Raw genomic sequence first — 19,283 nt, 5'->3', positions numbered from 1 at the left:
TTAGGTATACATCTTCCATCTTATAAAACTTACTCTAAACTTCAGCCCCAGATTTCATTGTTAGTATTCTCTTTTTTTAAGTTTATTTTTACTTATTTTTGATAGAAAGATATCGGGAAATCAGGGGAGGGGCAGAGAGAGAGAGAATCACAAGGCTCTACACCACCAGCAAAGAGCCCAGTGTGGTGCTCAGACTCACGAACCATGACTTCATGACCTGGGTCAAAACTAAGAGTCAGACGCTTAGCCAACCGAGCCTCCTTGATGTTCCCATTGTTAGTAGTGGTGGCTTATAATAAAATATTCTATGAATATAGTAAAAATCCATCCCACTATTATTTCAATATACTTACTAAATGGGTCTTAAAAAGTCATTTTTAAGGGTCTTCTAAATATCATCTTCAATGATAATTCAAAAATAGAATTTCATTATGAACATTTGCAATTGCCTTGATGCTACTTACTTCTAGGACACTGATCTTCAGTTTGTTTTTATATACATTCTTAGAGTTGGACAGAATCAAAGAGGTCATCTAGTCCAATTTATCACATTCAGTGAAGACCTCATCTCCCCTACCCATGAAAAAAATTCCAATCACACAGAAACTTGCTTCCTTATAAGGATGCTTGTCCTATCTGTAGATTAGTTATTTGAAAGTCATTCCTTTTATTGAGCTGAACTTTGTCTCTGTTATGACCTACACAGGTTTTAGTTGCCTTCTTCAGAAGGTAGCTAACAAATTTATTGAGCTATGAATGGATGAAGTATACACTTTTCTGCCTGTGTGTTATACTTCAATAAATTGTTTATATGAAAACAATAAAAAACCAAATAAAGGAGGTGGAATCACCATATATTAATTATCATGGTTTTTCAGTAGAAGGTAAACCACAATTTTGATAGAGATGCTTTTAAAGAAAACCCATAGAGGAAAACAAAAAATAGAGATAGCTTTTAACAGTTGAGTATCTGTGGCACTTACGAAATGTACATTCAGACCTTCCTTTATGGAGTCAGACCACCATCAGAGAAATTAAAAACAAGTCTGAAACTTACGTAGGTACATCTCCAATGCATCAAAAGTGAGTCTAGTTCCTCTTTTGTCAAGAAGTTTTGACAGTTTTGGATTGAGGAATCCTTCATATAAAATTTTAGTGTATTTATTAAGAGCCATTATAAATGAGAGAAAAAGAGAGTTGTGAGGAAGAATGACCAAAAGAGAGAAAGATAAAGAACAGAGAAAGATGGGAGTAAGTCAAGCTAATCTCTATCTATAAAACAGCTATATATATATATATATATTTAACTACCTAGAAAATTCAAATAATATAGACATCTTGATATACACTGTGAATCCAATTTAAATAAAAATTGACTTCTCTTGTAGAGAGCAGATTATTTTGCTTGGTTGGATTTTTAAAATCTTAAACAGTTGGCTAGCATCTGCATCATTGTGTGATACTTGGAAAGTACTAGAAGTTTCATATGTGCCAAAAAGGGCTTATCCACACACAGCCTTATCATATCCATCCCCCTCCCACACTCACACTATGAGAAATAAACCAGGGAAGTCACAATGAAAAAAGAAATCCAAAAACACTGTTATGTGTCAACAAAACCTTGTGCTCCTGCCTTGAGAAGCCAACTCAACAAGAGTAGCTACATGACAACATCATCAGGTCAAGTTACTTTTGTCACAAACCAATGAACTAAAAATATTTATTTGACCCAAAGATAATGCTAGAGAGAAACAGTAGACACAGAGATAGGGCAACTTTGCCCTAAGCTATGAAGTGCTTATAATCTCATTTCCAATAACTCATACAGAATTTGCATGACCCATTAGAAAAGGAGATAATGAAATAATAAAAATTAGTTCAATCAAATTTTAAAGATTTCATTTTTATTTTTTAATTTAATTTCTAATTCCATTTTATTTTTGAGAGAGAGAGAAAGAGCACACTATATGAGTGGGAGAGGGGCAGGGGGAGAGGGTGACAGAATTTGAAGCAGGCTCCATGCCCAGTACAGAGCCCCAAGTATGGCTTGATCTCGCAATTCTGAAATCATGACCTAAGCTGAAATCAAGAATTGGACACTTAACTGACTGAGCCACCCAGGTGCCCCAAGACTTCATTTTTAATAAAAAGATTTCTCACAAAAGTACAAACTCTTATAACACATTTGAGTTTGTCTTTGCAAATTTCTGATAAGAAGAAAGTTGGAACTGAGAAACTTAAAGATGTTAGATGCTCCTAAAATTGAAGATCAATCAGAAATCTACAGAACACATTTTTCAAATTATGATATGTTGACTGGCACAGAAAACTTAATTTATCAAAATTGTCATAGACCATAATTGGGGCAAGGAATTCTGAACTTCAACTAATTATATTTGGTTTAGGAGAATGAAAGAATCTTCCTAGGATTCCTTAATGTTTTTAGCTGCTGATTAGTAATCAATACTTGCTGAGAATCCTGCAATTTGAACGGTGTTAGCCTTTGTATTCAACAAATATTTGTTGGGACTACTGTTATAGGCTAAGCACTGGGCTAGGTCCTGGAGCGATAGCAAGACAGCCTCTTTCATGGCGTACAACCCCAGTCAGGGCTGGAAGGGGAAAGCTAAAATATGGAGGCGTGTGTGTGTGTGTGTGTGTGTGTGTGTGCACGTGCACACACACACATGCACGCACATGTGCACATGTGCATGTGCGCGTTAATCATGTAGTAATAAATAATAAAAAGAAATTAATGAAGGCAGGGAAATAGTGTATGTGTATGTATATGGTGGGGCATAGAGTCAGGGCATCTTATTTATTGAAGTCCAAAAAGACCTCTCTGGAGAAGTGGCATTTGAACTAATATCTAAAAGAGTAATTGAAACACCATCTTCATGCCTTGGAATCTTTGAATAAGAGAGGCAAAACCTATCAATAGAATGGCAGTGAGTAGGAAGAAAAGGACACAAATGTTAAATAAATTATATCCAGAAGATGGGGGAGAACACCAGTAAATAGGTACTGAGGTCAAGTAAGATGACAACTGAATGCTAAGCTTTGAATTGGCCACAATGGGAATTGTGGACAAGAAAGTTTTTACTGAACCTATGGGAACAGCCTGACTGGAGAGGGCTAGGGAGAGTAAGAAAGTAGAATAAGTATAGACATCACTCTGGAAGAGGTTGGCATAGAGAAGTGGGGTGACACCTGGAGATGCATTCTAGAGACCATTTTTATTTCAGATGGGAGATAGTTAAGTTGATGAGAGTGATTTAGAATACAGTGGAAATCAATATGCAAGATATAGGAGAAATAACTGACAAATGAAAGTCCTTGAGTCATTGGGGATCCAATGCACAAGTGGAGGGCCTTGGGTGAGAGTGCAGTATGGGAAAGTAGTCCAAACATGAGCAGATACTGGGATGTGGTGAGTAATGAAAAACAGGTAAATCAGCAGGTGTTAGAGAGTCAGTCTGCCTTGAACATTAAGAGGATCCCTGCAAATTCTTGCCGGCTGTGCCAAGAATGCAAGACCTGACCATTTTTTACCTGGGCCAGTATTCAGGATGTGTTTTGTTTTGTTTTGTTTTGTTGTTTTTTACAGCAAGTAACTTTGAGGTGACACCTCTCTCTGGGACAAAAAGCAGACTGACTTACTGCTTGCTATGAAAATAGCTCTTAGGCTTTGGATAATCACCTAGGCATCTGGTCTGCCATTTGGAAGACAACAGACTGCAGATTAAAGATCTCTCTCTCTCTTTAATGTTTATTTATTTATTTTGAGAGAGAGAGAGAGAGAGAGAGAGAGCAAGCTCGCACATGTGAGCATGGGAGGGGCAGAGAGAGAGGAATCCCAAGCAGGTTCCACTCTGTCAGCACAGAGCCCAACACAGGGCTCTCTGTCTCAGAAACTGTGAGATCATGACATGAGCTGAAACCAAGAGTCAGGAGCTTAACTGACTGAGCCATCCAGCATCCCTAAAGATATCCCTCTTTAGGGCCTTGAACTATAGAAGCAAATTTCAACTGTCAGTTGGACAGTCTGGTTCAATCACACAGATGATTATAGTAAGGGCACATTGTCTAATGAGACTGACTAGAATCAAGCTGCTCATTAAACCTAAACCACCGAGATCACTGCTATTACTGCCATCATTTCTGGATTTCATTCTCATACCAGATAATACGATACATTCCCCATCATGGACAATAGCAAAGAACTGTATGTTTATGGTCTAGAAGCCACCAACATCTGTGACTCTTGCCAAAATTGGTCTAATTGTCTTTCAGTGAAGGAGGCCACATCCCATGGAGCATTTTGTCTCCCTTCTATTCTTCTAGAAAAGTGAGGACATTGGATCTCTGAGAGTCTCCCTCATGCACATGCATGACGAATACTGATGTTTTGGCACTACAGACACATTTTCAGGTTATATTGTTGCAGTTCCAGTCTGATCAGCTGACTCTTATTTTCAGTTTTCCAGACTATCTATAATCAGACAATAATGTGTTGTTTTTCTCATAAAGACCAACGAACAATTGGCAGATAGCCAAGAAATTCAATAGCTATTCAATATCTGCTTATCATTCATTCTCTGATAAGACTTCTGGCATCACTGAGATATGAGGTTGACTTTCAAAAATTCAAGCCCAAAAGATTTTTGACTGTATCTCCTTTACCTCCTGCTGGTCCACATACTTTACTGGGGGCAGGTAGGCCACAAAGTATAGCCATTACCAGAAAAGAATTCTCTCGTATAGGCCACCTCCTAGGTCTGGTCAGGATGAAAAGGATGAAAGGTCAGATTACTTTGAAAATTCATGATTCTGCCCTTACCATTAATGAGCCTGAATAATGTCAGGTCAGCTTGCTTTTTGTATACTCTGAGTGGCAGCCCACTAAAGGGGAGACTAAGGAATTGAGACTTTGATTCAGCCACCTGGATTATTTTATTGAACTAACAAGGTCCTAGATCATAAAGATAATGACCACTTGGTTGAAAATACTGTCTATCAATTCTTCTTACAATGGCCCACTTGGACCAAATTGGAAAATATAATGTATCACTGTACATTTTTAAATGACCTTTTCCTATTTATATTTGACTCCTCTCACTGAAAGGTATTGGTTCAAATAAATATTTGGAGAAAAGGTAATGGTGTAGCTACCAGGATAGGGTACATTAGTTTCACAGCCATGGAAGGGAAAACAACAATCCTACCACTTGAGGACAGGGCACTTTAGACTCTAGATGGTTCAGGAGAAAGCGACAATTTATACTCTCCTCATCACTTAGACTCAGCATTGCAGACTGGAAAACAATAATATGGTCCAACTGCATCTGCAGTTGACAATTTATTTCACTACTGGACTTGTCTACATTCTATAAAAACGGTCTTGAGATCCTAAACTACTCTGCCATGCCTGGCCCCACCAATGGCGGTTCCTGAACCTGTCCCCTTATCAATCTTGCATGTGTACAAACAGATGGACCCTTATAATATTGTTTCAATCCTAGTGATGCATTTTTATATGCTCCTACTGATGCCCAAGAAGCAGCTTTGGGTTGCCATATATCGTAATCGAGGCTGGAAACACTAAGTAACACTGTCCCATCTACCACATTAAGCAAACCAACATAACTATGATCAAAATTGAGTTTAACAACAAATTCCAAACTGGAGTGAAGTGTGTTCCTCTATATTATGTATTTGTATGTTAAAAAATGCCTTTCCTTTGACGGTGAGGGTGACTCAGCTATTACCGCTGTGATTATTAGTAATGACATCAAAGAATCACCAGATGGGTCTAAGCAACCTTGCATAAGTCACAGACTGGCTTTAGACTATATCTTGGCTATCTGAAATAAGGCTCCCCTGGGGTTTCCTCAGTTTGCTGAGTTCAGAACCTCGGGGAGTAGAATTGAAGTCAATATTACATGCTGACCTCATCCTATTGCTTAGAGTCTTGTTGACAGTATCCTTAATTAAGTGCTGCCTGAGGCAAATAAAACAGATTTGGTCCCAATCTCTGATAGATTAATCAGGATGGCTTGTGGAGTGGCATACTCATATGAAAAATCAAGTGTAGCCAAGAACATGTATGGAAATAGGATGGTTTGCTAGAAGAAGCAATCCATCACGAGCCTTGTGTATCCTTGCAGGCTCTTGCTAAAAATGCCAAGAATGCACGGCCATGACTGCTCTATACCCCGGCCATTCCTTGGGGTTGGTTTGACAGCAAGTATATGTGAAGGCTGAAGTAATGTCTCCCTCTCAGACAAAGAGTCGGCTCCATACTGCTTTCCATAAAAACAGTGGATTCCCCACCTCAGTGTCCTTCAGTTGTGTCTCCGTAGTACTCATCAGGTCCATATAGCTAGTGTCAGCTCTGTGGGACTTGCATACAAGAGCAATCGAGGTAAATCTGATGCTCATGCTGTTTGTTGTGTGGCCTTTTTGTGTGTGTGACTCAAAAGTCTTATGTCTTCTGCCAACATCTACAAAGCGTTCACACACTAAGTTATGAGCTTGTAATTAGGATAAAATCAAATCTCAGATCCAACAATAGGATTAGTAGAGGGAAGATGAGGTAGTTTTTCTCTGACTGAAATCAGAAATCTGAAAATAAACTTAGAGTAACAAAGAGAGGAGTATTGGAAGTTTGAAGGAAAAATAAGTATAAAAGGTTGTCTTGGGAAGTAGAACTCCCAAATTATTGTTTTCTAGTGCAAAGGGCCTCCTTGAGATGTGGGGCCATAAACTTAAAGTGATATTCATCACTGCAGTGGGTGACTTGTGAGTTTTTCTCCAGCCACACTCAATTGCTTGTAGGTGTGGAAAAGGTAGTGTTAGGTTTAATCATAATGTACTTTTGCCAGGTAAGTCCAATGGAGAGAGACAGATCAGGGTTGCTGACAGTATATGTAATAATTATAGGATTAGACCATGAAATCCAAACTGGGATAAGGGATGAGGTAATTACTAAAGAAAAAAATTATTAGAACAATTGACTAGGAACAATGAAAAGTCTTGGAGTTAAGAGAACTGGAAAAAATAGAGGTTATGGTTAGAGAATAGAATAATTGAAAGTGAGGGATTATTTTTAGTGAGGTTATTGGTGATGATAAAACTGTGACCATAAGGTTAAGTAGAAGTTGTGGGGTGGCAGTCATAGTCTTTAGAAATAAGTAGGGTAATGGGACATAATGGGTACATGGACTTTCTGCATGGGTGTTGAAACCTCCAAGAATGGTGAAAGGAGTAAGACCTTCAGTAATAGAGGGGAAGGTAGCAGGAGGTGGGAAGAAGGTTGCAGTGAGGAGAGGGAGTGGGTGGCATCATCCAAAGAAACAGGCTTTAAAATAAGTTGAGGGTTTGAATGAAGAAAGAGAAGAGACCACCTAGAAGTAGCAATGAAATGAGAAGGACATGTAGCTTATTTTAAGGATCAGTTGAACATGGGATTTGGGAGAACATAAAACTGCCCCCATTTAAGAGGGCTGCAAAAAAAAAAATAGTATCCTGAGAAGATAGCTGGATTTCAGCTAGAGCAAGTAGGTGAAAGAAATGTTTGGATAAGAGGTTAAGGATATTGGTAACTGAGCTTAATAATAAAGCTTGAGATCTTTAGCACATAGTGGGCAGTCCAGAGAAGGGTGGAAAGTTGGAAGGGTGGAAAGGGACGCTTGTATTTTTCTTCTACCTAAAATATCTTTGTAGATAGCAGGTGGTAAGCACAATAAGCATGATTTTCAAAATTAATCTATGTACACCTTTCCTAATTATTGTAGTTACCATAGCAAAACCAAAAGTAGTTCAAGTAGATATGTGCACGTACACACTATGAATAGTTTTGTGTATAGAAGTTAATATCCATAACTAAGGCAGAGGAAGTGAACTAAATGAATCTATTGGAAATATTAATACATGTTTTATTAAGTAAATAAAGATTGAAGATTTGATCTTTTAGAGTAATAGTTTTATATGTGTATCAAATATCTGTTCAAGTTATTTAGGCTCTATACTCTCAAACTTGAAATTGTAGGTATAAGAAAAACAATGCATCTCTAAGAATAACAATAAGCCTAAAACATAAAGTCAGCAAATGAACAAAGCCTACTGAAAAATATCTCTCTAGACAGGGGATATTGACTGTCCCATATACCTCAATGCTTCATGAATACATGACACTTTCAATGCTACATATTTGGGTCTATATGCCTATTTCAGTTGGATTTAGGTAAAGTGACAGGATTTAATTTTTAAGGAAAAGTGAATGCTGCATTTTTAGTAACATTGTGCTTGAAGCAGATGAACCTGAGACTTGAGAGCTCCTGTAGATAGTCACGTTGCCAGGTGGCTCTCATCGGGGTGTTTATTGTTAAAAACCCCGCTATTTCTGCCTGAGGTTTGAAGCCAGAACTTCACAGGATCCCCTGCTGCATTCCTCAATTCTTTCAATGCAGAGAGCAGATGGGTGAAGCAGAATAAATCCCAGCCTCAGAGACAATAATATAGCATTCCACAGACCAGTGATGGCGTTGCTTTTAGTTGGAGTAAATGCTAATTAGAGTTGGAAGTAAAATTTAGAATGGAAAATTGGACTTGTTTTATGAGACAGTTGGGAAACTTGTTAAAGGTATTATCACTACAATATTTTGATAAACAGAAACAAAATGTTAGCATTACAAACATTGGTCAATTATTTCCAATTTAGCTTGGTTGGTCAGAACAGAATGCTTCAAGGATAAGCACACAGGTCATGAGATCCTGTCTTAATCTTTAGAAGTAACATAGGGCTTTGTATTAAAAACTGCTAACTTATCAAGTCATTTGGATTCTTTTAATTTCCAATAAGTTCTATCTTGCATAAATAGGATAAATAGGTCATCTTTTCTGATTCGTTTGTACCTTTTTATGGCTTCACTGAAGCAGTGATGAAACTCTCTTGTATTTTTGTGCATCTATTTCATCATGGTTTTTCACTTTTTGGGGGGAAGAAATCATGTATTTTCATTATTATATCCCTAGAACTGAGTCCATCGCCCCAAACTGGAAAGCTAAAACATAATAGAAAGAAGCAGCCAACATTCCTTCCAGTAACGATCAAGGATGGTCATACAAAATAAAGTTAATTTACTGACTTTGGAATGGACTGAATAGTGTTATGCAATGACTTGCTTTCTTTGATTATAGATTTTTTTAACTTACCATTAAAATTATGTGACTATACAGGTTTAAATAAATGCATCAACCTGTAAATCAAGTGTTTATGCACCATTTTTATTTCAATCTGAGCACTGCAGCTATGGGTGCAAAACAGTCATGCCAGTATGTGAAGATATTTTGCCAAGGAAATTTCATTTAATGATTTTGGGGAATTAGAGAATAGTAACTATTATTGCAACTAAACCCATGCGTTTCCAAATCATTAAAATACCTAAGTGGATCTTCATATTTTTCTCAATTATCTCATTGAATGAGACATTTGATTTCTCTGGGCCATGATAACTTGCTGTACTTGTAGGAATTCCTGGAGAAACCATGGATAAAAGCTAGTCTTCCTTCAGAGGGGCTTGGATCTTGTCACCAGAATATCTGCCTCCTTGTTCTCACTATTTTTCACTTTCCATAACCTCAAGCTCTCTTTATTTCTGTCTCCCTGAATATTGTCATCTGGGACTCTGAGTTAATTTCTACTGTAGTATATTTCACTTTTAATTATAAAATTTTAGAAAATTACACTGCATATGCATCCATAACCATTTTCAACATAGAAGGTTACTCTACATGTAATGAAGAGTAACAAACACGTCCTTAATTATAATTAAAAAATAGTTTGTAGCTCTATTTAAAAACTCCAATGGTTTCTTTGAATGGTGATCTGTCATTAAATGTATTATAAACAATTACATTTTTCATCATGATAGAAAATTTTTTAATCTGCCAAGTGATAGAACTGCAAATTTGTACAGCTGTGTAAAAAATAAATTTATTTCATTTATATCATTGGCAGGGACCAGTGGGAACCCCAGTGGCACCACATGAACAAAACGGATCAAAGTAACACTGCAACAACTCTGAAACTTAACTTATCATTGGACCTATAGCCCACCAAAGTAGGCCAGGACCTATTTACCAAAACTAAGCAGGTCACTGCCTGCTATGATTTTTTTTTAATAATTCTGACAGGACTCAGAATTTCCTAATATAACACCCAAAATGTTCAATTGAAAGTCATCTATCATACACAAACTGAATGAGAAAAGAAAATAAATTGACAACACTGAGTTGCATCAGATGTTGAAATGATCTGACAAGGATTTTAAATAAATCATCATAAAATAATTTAATAAGCAATTACAAAATCTCTTGAAATAAAGACTTCCTAAATTAGGCAAAAGATATAAATCCACAGATTTGAAAAGCTGAATGAAACCCAAATAGAACAAATTCAAACAAATTGACACCAACACGTCATAAATAAAATTCTGAAAACTAAGACAAAGGTGAAGGTATTATCACAACCATGTGTTTCTCTTCAAGCATCCAGAAAAATTATGCATTACCTATATGGCAACACCAATTTCAATGACACCAGATTTCTGATTTTAAATCACGGAGGGTAGAAAGACATGGTATATAATTTTTCAAATCCTGAAAGAAAAGAATTGTTAATTTTCTTCACAAGTTTTCTATATTATATGTAGTGATTAAAATAAGAATTATAATCTGCTTCAAAACAATGATATTCTGAAATGGGGAAGATAAAGAAACCTAAATGGAAATAAAGTCCCTCTATTTCAGTCAAAGTGTTAATGTTAATACCAATAGGCTGTAATACCAAGAACAACCACTATGAAAACCACATAAAACAATATACCCAGAAATGCTATAAATAAATCAAGATGAAATCCTGGAAAATGCCCACATAACCCACATAAAGGCAAGGAAAGAAAAATAAGGGAATAAAACAGAAAACAAAATAGGAAAATGAGAGACTTCAACCTGAACATATCAATGATTACTTAAAGGAAAATGGTCTAAACACACTAATTAAAAGGCAGAAATTTCCTAGATAAATGTTTTAAAAAGCATGGCCCTATAATATGCTATTCAATATACTGTTTATAAGACATTCACTTCAAATTCAATGACAAGTAGGATGAAATTTAAGGATGGAAAAAGACATACTATGCAAACAAAAATTTTTAAAAAGGCAGGAGCATGATTATTTATGTAGAAAATCTGAAAGAAATGACCAAAAAAATTCCTGGAAATAACAAACCATTATAGCAAAATTTCAGGGGATAAGGTTAATATACAAAAGTCATTTGCTTTCCATATAACAGCAATGAAAAAGTGGAATTTTCATTTTTACATTTATATTAGCACCTCAAAAATGAAATACTTAGGTATAAATCTAACAAAATAGGTACCAGATCTACATGAGGAAAATGACAAATCTCTGACACAAGATATCAAAGAAGAACTAAGAGGAGAAATATCCCATGTTCATGGATAAGAAGACTCAATAATTTCAAGATTAGTAGCTCACCCCAACTTGATGCAATCTCAAGCAAAATTCCAGCAAATAACCTCATAAATAACAAACTGATTCTAAAGTTTACGTGAACGCGCAAAGGACCCAGAATAGCAACACAGTACTGAAAGAGAACAAAGTAGGAGAACTGATGCTACCCTTCAAGACTTCCAGGTAGTGATCACAAATGGTATTGGCAAAATATACACAAACAAATAAATAGAACAGTATAGATAGCCAGCAAATAAATGTATTTAAATACAGTCAATTGATGACATGCAAAGGAGCAAAGCAGTAGTCTTTTCAATACATGGAGGGAAAAAAACGATAGTGTTTTCAACACATGGCAGAGGAACAACTGGACATTTGCATGTGGGAAAGTGAATTTAGATATAAACCTTACACCCTTTACAAATATTAATTCAAAATGGACCGCAAACCTAAATATAAAATGCAAAACTATAAAATGTCTAGAAGATAACATGGGAGTAAACCTAGATAACTTCGGATAAGTTGATGGCTTTTTAGATAAAACACTGAAGACATGATCCATGAAAGAAATAATTGATAAACTGAATCTCATAAAAATTTAAAACATCTGCTTTAGGAAAGACATTATCAAAGAATGAGAAGACAAAGTGGATAACTGTTTATTAAACCTGTCTTCTCTTTATTTTAAGTACACCACAATTAGATTTTTTTCAGTCTGGGCTGTAGTTATATGTGGTCATATGAATAAATCTGATCAATGGAATATGATTAGAAGAGACAGCCACTACAGTTGGCTTTAGTCCATAAAACCCAAGATGCCATGCTCCATTTTCTTTCCTCTTATAGTGGCTGGCTGCAGAAGAACATGATAAACTTTGAAACCATTTTTGAAGATGGAAAAAAGAGAGAAAGAAGAGCTTGTGACCTTGAATTACAATTCAGAGGACAACTGATCACGAGAACCCATTTTTGAAATTTCCATCAGTGAAAAATAACTAATTTCATTAAGCCATAGAGATTCGGAACAGCCACGACTTCTTTATTCATATAGTCATTCTTGGCAGCTTCTCAAAAATCGAGGCCAATACACTTTTCCAGAACATTCGACTGCCTCTTCTATTTGGATCTGCAAATTCATTGGTCAATTATGTCCTTTTGTCTAATGAGGTAATATTTGGAATGGCCTCTAACTTCAATATAATTTCCTCTTTATAACCCTAAGTCTAACATTTAACAAAATTTATAACTCCCCTAATCTGTTTCAAGAAGAATTTGAAATAGCTGACAAAAATATATATACTATACTAAGATCAAATATTTTTTTTTAATAAGAAAAAAAGAGGCATCTATAGGAAATGGAAAATTTCAATAATCCCAGGTAAGGTAAACACATAAATATGTTCCAGAAAAAAACTGCATGCTTGTATAGAAACCACATTAACTGATAAGATTTCTAGCAGCCTGCATGATTGGGAAATATGATGCATTCCATGATTTATTTAATGCTTTTTATCATTTATCAAGGTTTATTTTGCATGCTTTGTGTTAAGAGAAAAACCATGCAAGCTAGAAGTTGTTCAGGAAAAATATTACTTCTCCTGACACTGACACTGGGGAGATTTTTCTCCTATGTGTTCTCATAGAGCAGGACAGTGATTCAGAAAATACCTTCTATAGCAACCTTACAGCAAACACTGCCATGAATCAAAGATCATTAAACTTCACAACTGAAACTCTACAAGAAAGGGAATAGTAAATGTAAATTGTCACCCTCCCCTTTTTTCTTATTCTTTATTTACTTTTTTCAGAAATCTTCAATAACACGGTTAATATTTTCCTCAGGTATCAATTAATCTATTGAAAAGGAAATGATGGAAAAGTTAGATTGCACAGAGTTTTCTCAGTGGTGTCCATGCAGTTGTGGGTCAGCTGCCACTCATTACCAAATATGCAGACTGCCTCCAAACTTCAGGAAATGCCCAAAACATGGAAGGAGACACAACACAACTGCTCATTAGAAAATATACACGCAAATTTCCTCTGGGTTTGAGCGTAAGAGTGTTGTAGAAAAAGATAAAATCACTTACCTTGACAAACATGAACAACATTATTCTCAGTGTAAAGGTGAATAAGTGCATTAACTTTTGAAAGACAAATTTGAATAACATAAAAAATTAACATCATTATAAAATTTAGTAACAAAAATTTCCAACATTTTCTGTTTATAAAGTAGAGGATTTCAGTCAGGCTTCGATTTCTAGTATAATGCATAAAAATGTTTCCCCCTTATACACCTCTTTTATCCTTATTTTTAACATTTTCCTTGTGATCTGAAGAATTATGATATAGGAACTATGGTATTTTTCATGCCCACAAGGGGGACCCTTTGCACCATAGCAACAGAGTTGATACAGCACAGATCTTACTGCTAATACACCATGTGGTTAAATGCAAGATCTGCCATAAAGTGCAAGAAAGTCAAGTCATCTCCCCTCCCCTTGTCCTCACCTGTGAGTCCAGGGGGGCAGATACAAACATAACCTGAGGCTTCCGGGTAGCTGAATGAAGAAGGCAACTGAGCAATGTGTCCATATTGTTTCTCTGAGGACAGATCCACACATGCCCCACCAGACTGGCAGGGGTTATTATTACATTCGTTGATGTGAGTCTCGCATTGGGTACCCGTGTATCCTGCAGAATACAAGTTCAGAGAAGCTGCTGAGACAAAGCTCCTCATAGAGTTCAATGCCTGGAAGGAGGCCGACCACGGTACTGGCACCAATTCACAAGACGATGTGCTGCCCCCAAGGAGCTAGCAAGGAGAATACAGTAAGAGAAGGTTCCTTTTTTTTTTTTTTTAACTTTGCGAATCCAATTCTTAAAATTTTATTTATTTACCTTTTAATATAATTTGTTGTAAAGTTAGCTAACATACAGTATATACCGTGCACTTTGGGCTTCAGGAGTAGATTCCCATGATTCATCACTTACATCAGCCCCCTGTACTCATCTTAGCAAGTGTTCTTCTTAATGCCCATCCCCCATGTTTCCCACTCCCCAGTCCCCCACCCCCATCAACCCTCAGTTTGTTCTCTGTATTTAAGGGTCTCTTATGGTTTGCCTCCCTCTCTGTTTGTAACTATTTTTTTTCCTTCCCTTTCCCTATGGTTTTCTGTTAAGTTTCTCAAATTCCACATATGAATGAAAATATATGATAATATGTCTTTCTCTGACTTATTTCACTCAGCATAATACCCTACAGTTCCATCCACATTGTTGCAAATGGCAACATTTCATTCTTTTTCATTGCCAAATAGTATTCCATTATATATATATACATATATATATATATACATATATGCTGATATATGAAGTTCTTAAAGGAACATAATTTGACTTAAAATACAAGTGACTTCACAGTCAACTAAAGATCTTTGTAGTGCCACTTAACACCACTGAGAAATATGTTTTTAAAATAAAATTTACAACCCCAAATTATAAAACTTATAAATATGATCATGGTATTGCTTTGCTTTAAAATCATTCAATGGCTTCTGCTTTCACACAAAATGAAATTCAAAATTCCTAACTAAAATGCCTTTTATTATCTGGCCTCATTCCCATCTCTACATTCCTTCCCTAGAATGTCTTCTCCCCCAGCGCCTTTACGACATGGCTCCTCTCCTAGAATATCCTCCTCCAAGACTGTGGTTGGCTAACTCTTAGTTTTGAGATTTCATCTCGTACGACTTTTCTCAGAATGACTTTTCCTCATGAACAGATCTAAGTATGATCCCTTTGTTTTCTCTCATATCAGCCAGTTATTTCCTTCATGGCTCTTATAATAATTTTTATTAGTTTTGTTATTATTTTTATGTATCATGGCTTTCCTCAATAGACTATAAGCTCCACAAAAGCAGGGACTCTTTTTTATTTATTTGCCCTTCCAATACTGAGCATGCATAAATAGTAGACTTTCAATCAATGACTGAATGAAAGTCCAACAGCAATAATCAACTATGTAAATGATAATTCTAGTTTTGCAAGTAAACTAGATAATTGACTATTAATAAGCAAATCATGAAAACATGATCTGATTGCTCATTTTGTAATTTTAATAAAAACTTGAATGGGTTCATAGGTCAAATAATAACCACAACATAAATTCTGTTGCTCAACAGTATAATACATATGTCACACATGACCCTTGGGGTCAGTCTCAAACATCTGAAGAAGACACATAATAGATGAAAAAGGAAACTTAAAGCACATGTCAGATCAATCCCACCATCCTTTGTGGTGACCTCCCCCCAAGAACCCTAGGTCTCTTAAACCTGAATATCTACTTTTTTTTTTTTACGAGTTTTTATAAACTGGAATTTGTTGCACTACAGTGAGCTTATTGAAGAAAGTTCCAACTATTTTCAATTTTCTTCTCAGGCTAAGTCTCAAGACTCCTATGCAGGCCAGGTTAGGAAGTAATTTAAAGGCTTCATAAATCCTTTTTTGCTTTCTGACTCATACATTATCCTATTCCTATAGTGAACATTAGGAAGGTTCTGATTTATGGTCTTCCCAGCCCTGTCCCCACCACTGAGGCCTTGTGGGAATTTTGTTTGCTGCTTCCTTTCACATGTATATAAATAGATTCCTTCAGTCAAGGCTATATTCAATAGTTTTAACAAGTTTTTCCATAAACTTTGTATGAAGAAACAATATGATATTGAGTCAAGTCCCCAGAGTTCTTATGTTTTTCTTTTCTTAAATAAAACCGATCTTACCTGGGTAACATGAAAACTTTTAAGATAAGCATTTAAGATGAATGACACTTCTTGTAATTAATTACTTTTGAAATGAGGACCCTAGGCGATTACAGTGGTGGGTTCTTGCCATTGCCTTCAGTTGTGGTCACGCAATCTAAAGGAGTTTCTTAGATACAGAGTAGCTCGTAGCATTAAATCTTCTCTTTATATGTAACAGTAAGAGTACAAAGAAATTCTGAATTTTCTCTGATCAAAATCACCATTGATCCACTCACCCAAGAAAGAGACTCAGAAGAATATCTGTCCTAAGTCTGTGCCCCTTTCTTAATTCCCACATCATGTCTGTCTTGACACGTAATTATAGTTTTGGAAAATCACTTTATCTCTTGTTTAAACCACTGCAGAATATTTTTTAAACTAGATTCTCTGCCTTTTCATTTTATTTCTCTCAATCATCTTCCACTAAAGTTCCAGAGAGTTCTTTCTAAATCAACAGGTCAGGTTATGCTATCTGTCTGCCCCAGAGTGTGCAGGGCAGACAGACAGCATGTTATCTGGCTTGAGCCCTGTCTTATCCCCCAGCCCAGCTCTCCGCCACCAGCTCTAGGTAGTCCACCATGTTGGAGCAATCATGCAAAGTTCTACAATTGGACGTGCTCTTTTCCATGAGGGCCTGCAAGCCTTTCTTCCTTCTGTCCTCCTTTTCCTTCTTCTCTTTTTTCCCTAAACAAATAATGGGCTGCTATGTGCTAGCCCTGGGGTGTAGAATAGTCAGTCTCCTAATTTTGGTACCTAGTTAACATTTACTGAGTGCTTACTATGGTCTAGGCTGAGCTAAGAACTTTGTATATATTACTGGACTTATCTCTAAAGCAACTTTATGAAGTGGATATTATTATCATCTTTGCTTTACAGATGAGGAAACCAAAGCTCAGAGCAGTACAGTTTCTTGTCCAAAGTCACACAGCTAGTGAGCACATTTCTGGGATACATTTAGTGATCTTCCAAATTTTCTAAAATGCTGCCTATTGGTTCAGGCCATCTCCGTACCTCTCCCCTTATTCCCTGTTACATAATTTATTATAGCTTTTTATTGTACCAAAAATCATACTATACACATTTTTTTCACAGTCTCCCAACTAGAATTTAAATTCCTTGGAAGGAGGGACCATGTCTTTTTTTCCCCCAGATCTCTGATATACATACATATATATAATTTGTACTGAACTCCATGGGGCTTAAATGATTGAATTCATGAATGAGTGGAACACATACTGATTTGGCTGTTTTAAGGTAGGTCTTCTTGACTGCCTGACTTCATTACAAACCCTCTAAAGAACAGAAACCGTTCTCATATGTAATTCCTACCTCCTGTTGTAGAACCTGGTATGTAATAATAGTTGCTTTTTTTTTTTTGAGTACCTAATGTGTTCCAAGCTCTGTTTTTATAATTTTATTCTTCCTAATACTACAAGTCAGTTTTCATCCCTCATTTACAGATGAAGAGGTGACCACCTAGGTCACTTAGTTATGAATTGATGGATTTGTTCTACTCCCTAACTGTCCACTTCACCTCTGCTATCTATCTCTGGAGATAGAGAGCCTTTATGGGGCATTGTTTGAATGTTGAGTGCTGACCAATGATAAGAATGTGAAAAAATACATTTTGGAAAATTTTCAATATTTAAGTCAAGCCAATGACCAAAGGATAACAAAACATGCCCTATTTATTACCTGGAAGTGGGCAGACAGATGATTGGGAACTTCCTTTTACACTTTCACGTTATTTGTTTGTTTGTTTTACCTACAAAATTCATTTAGCCAAAACATGTTAAATGTCCCTTAGGCAATAAGCTATCTTTCAATAGGAAGCTACTAACAGTTGGATTGACCCCAGTCTCCATGTTTCCTCCCCAACCACAGGCAGCAAAATGAATGACAGAAGGGGATAGATAATCACTATACTTATAACAACCAGATTTTAAATAATCACATATTTATCATTTTTTCCCAGTGGATCAAGAAAGAAGACAGATGATATGCTCTCTTATTTCTATCAATAAAATCCTAGTGAGAATTAGGTTAAAAATATGTTAAGCAGATTTTCTGACAAAACTAACAGCAATATTTACAGGTGACTTGTTGGTTCAAGTGTTATAGAATGGTTTTAATTATTCTACTATAACCTCTACACTCCAGTCTAATTACCCTTTATGTGTAATTTTTAGTTATGGTTTATGCATATTAACTTTATAATCTCAATTATATTATAAAAGCCAAGGAGAATACACACTTCTGAAATATCATTCTATACCCTCTCTGGGAACCATTTATAATTATGTTGACTGACTCCATGAAATACAGTACAATCTCTTAGGATTTTAATGTTGTTTCATGGGTTTCAATATATTCTAGATATCAGTGAAAATACCTTGGAAGAAAAGAAAGCATCTTCAAGTGAATTTTTCTCTATGAAGACCATGCTAAATTTGATTAAATGATAAATTTTTCTATTTATTTTTTCCTCTCTGTTTCTTCTAGAAAGTTCTGATGATTGGGCTGCATGGTAACCTACTTTAGACAACACATAGTATAGCAGTAGGTATGTGTGAGCAATGAAAAATTCAGTTAAACAATGATAACTAGTGGAGCGTCTGCATAGCTCAGTCAGTTAAGCGTCCGACTTCGGCCCAGGTCATGATCTCATGGTCCATGGGTTCAAGGCTCACGTCAGGCTCTGTGCTAACAGCTCAGCACCTGGAGCCTGCTTTGGATTTTGTGTGTCTCTCTCTTTCTCTGCCCCTCCCCTGCTCACACTCTTTTTCTCTCTCTCAAAAATAAACATTAAAAATAACTTAAAAAACATTGATAACTAGAAGAAAGAGTTGGTTTTAAGCCTTTAGCAATAAGAAGTTTTAGTTTTCATGTGCCATAAGTGATCTGTTTCTATTCTAAGCACACACACACAAAAAAAAGTTGGT

At 36.1% G+C, this 19,283-nt stretch overlaps 1 protein-coding gene across 1 annotated transcript in view; it reads right to left on the bottom strand.

Annotated features, from left to right (window-relative positions):
* The window catches only part of CRB1 (crumbs cell polarity complex component 1), a 218,686-nt gene that overhangs the window by 93,692 nt on the left and 105,711 nt on the right, over positions 1 to 19,283 (bottom strand). Inside the window, exon 10 of the mRNA XM_029933381.1 lies at positions 14,048 to 14,230. Within this exon, the coding sequence (XP_029789241.1) occupies positions 14,048 to 14,230 (183 nt within the window). The remainder of the gene's footprint in view (positions 1 to 14,047; positions 14,231 to 19,283) is intronic.

Source organism: Suricata suricatta, chromosome 3, assembly GCF_006229205.1.
Source record: "Suricata suricatta isolate VVHF042 chromosome 3, meerkat_22Aug2017_6uvM2_HiC, whole genome shotgun sequence".
NCBI classification, from domain to species: Eukaryota; Metazoa; Chordata; class Mammalia; order Carnivora; family Herpestidae; genus Suricata; species Suricata suricatta.
The sequence above is the reverse complement of the archived record's forward strand: the minus strand, read 5'-3'. Positions and strand labels throughout refer to the sequence as shown.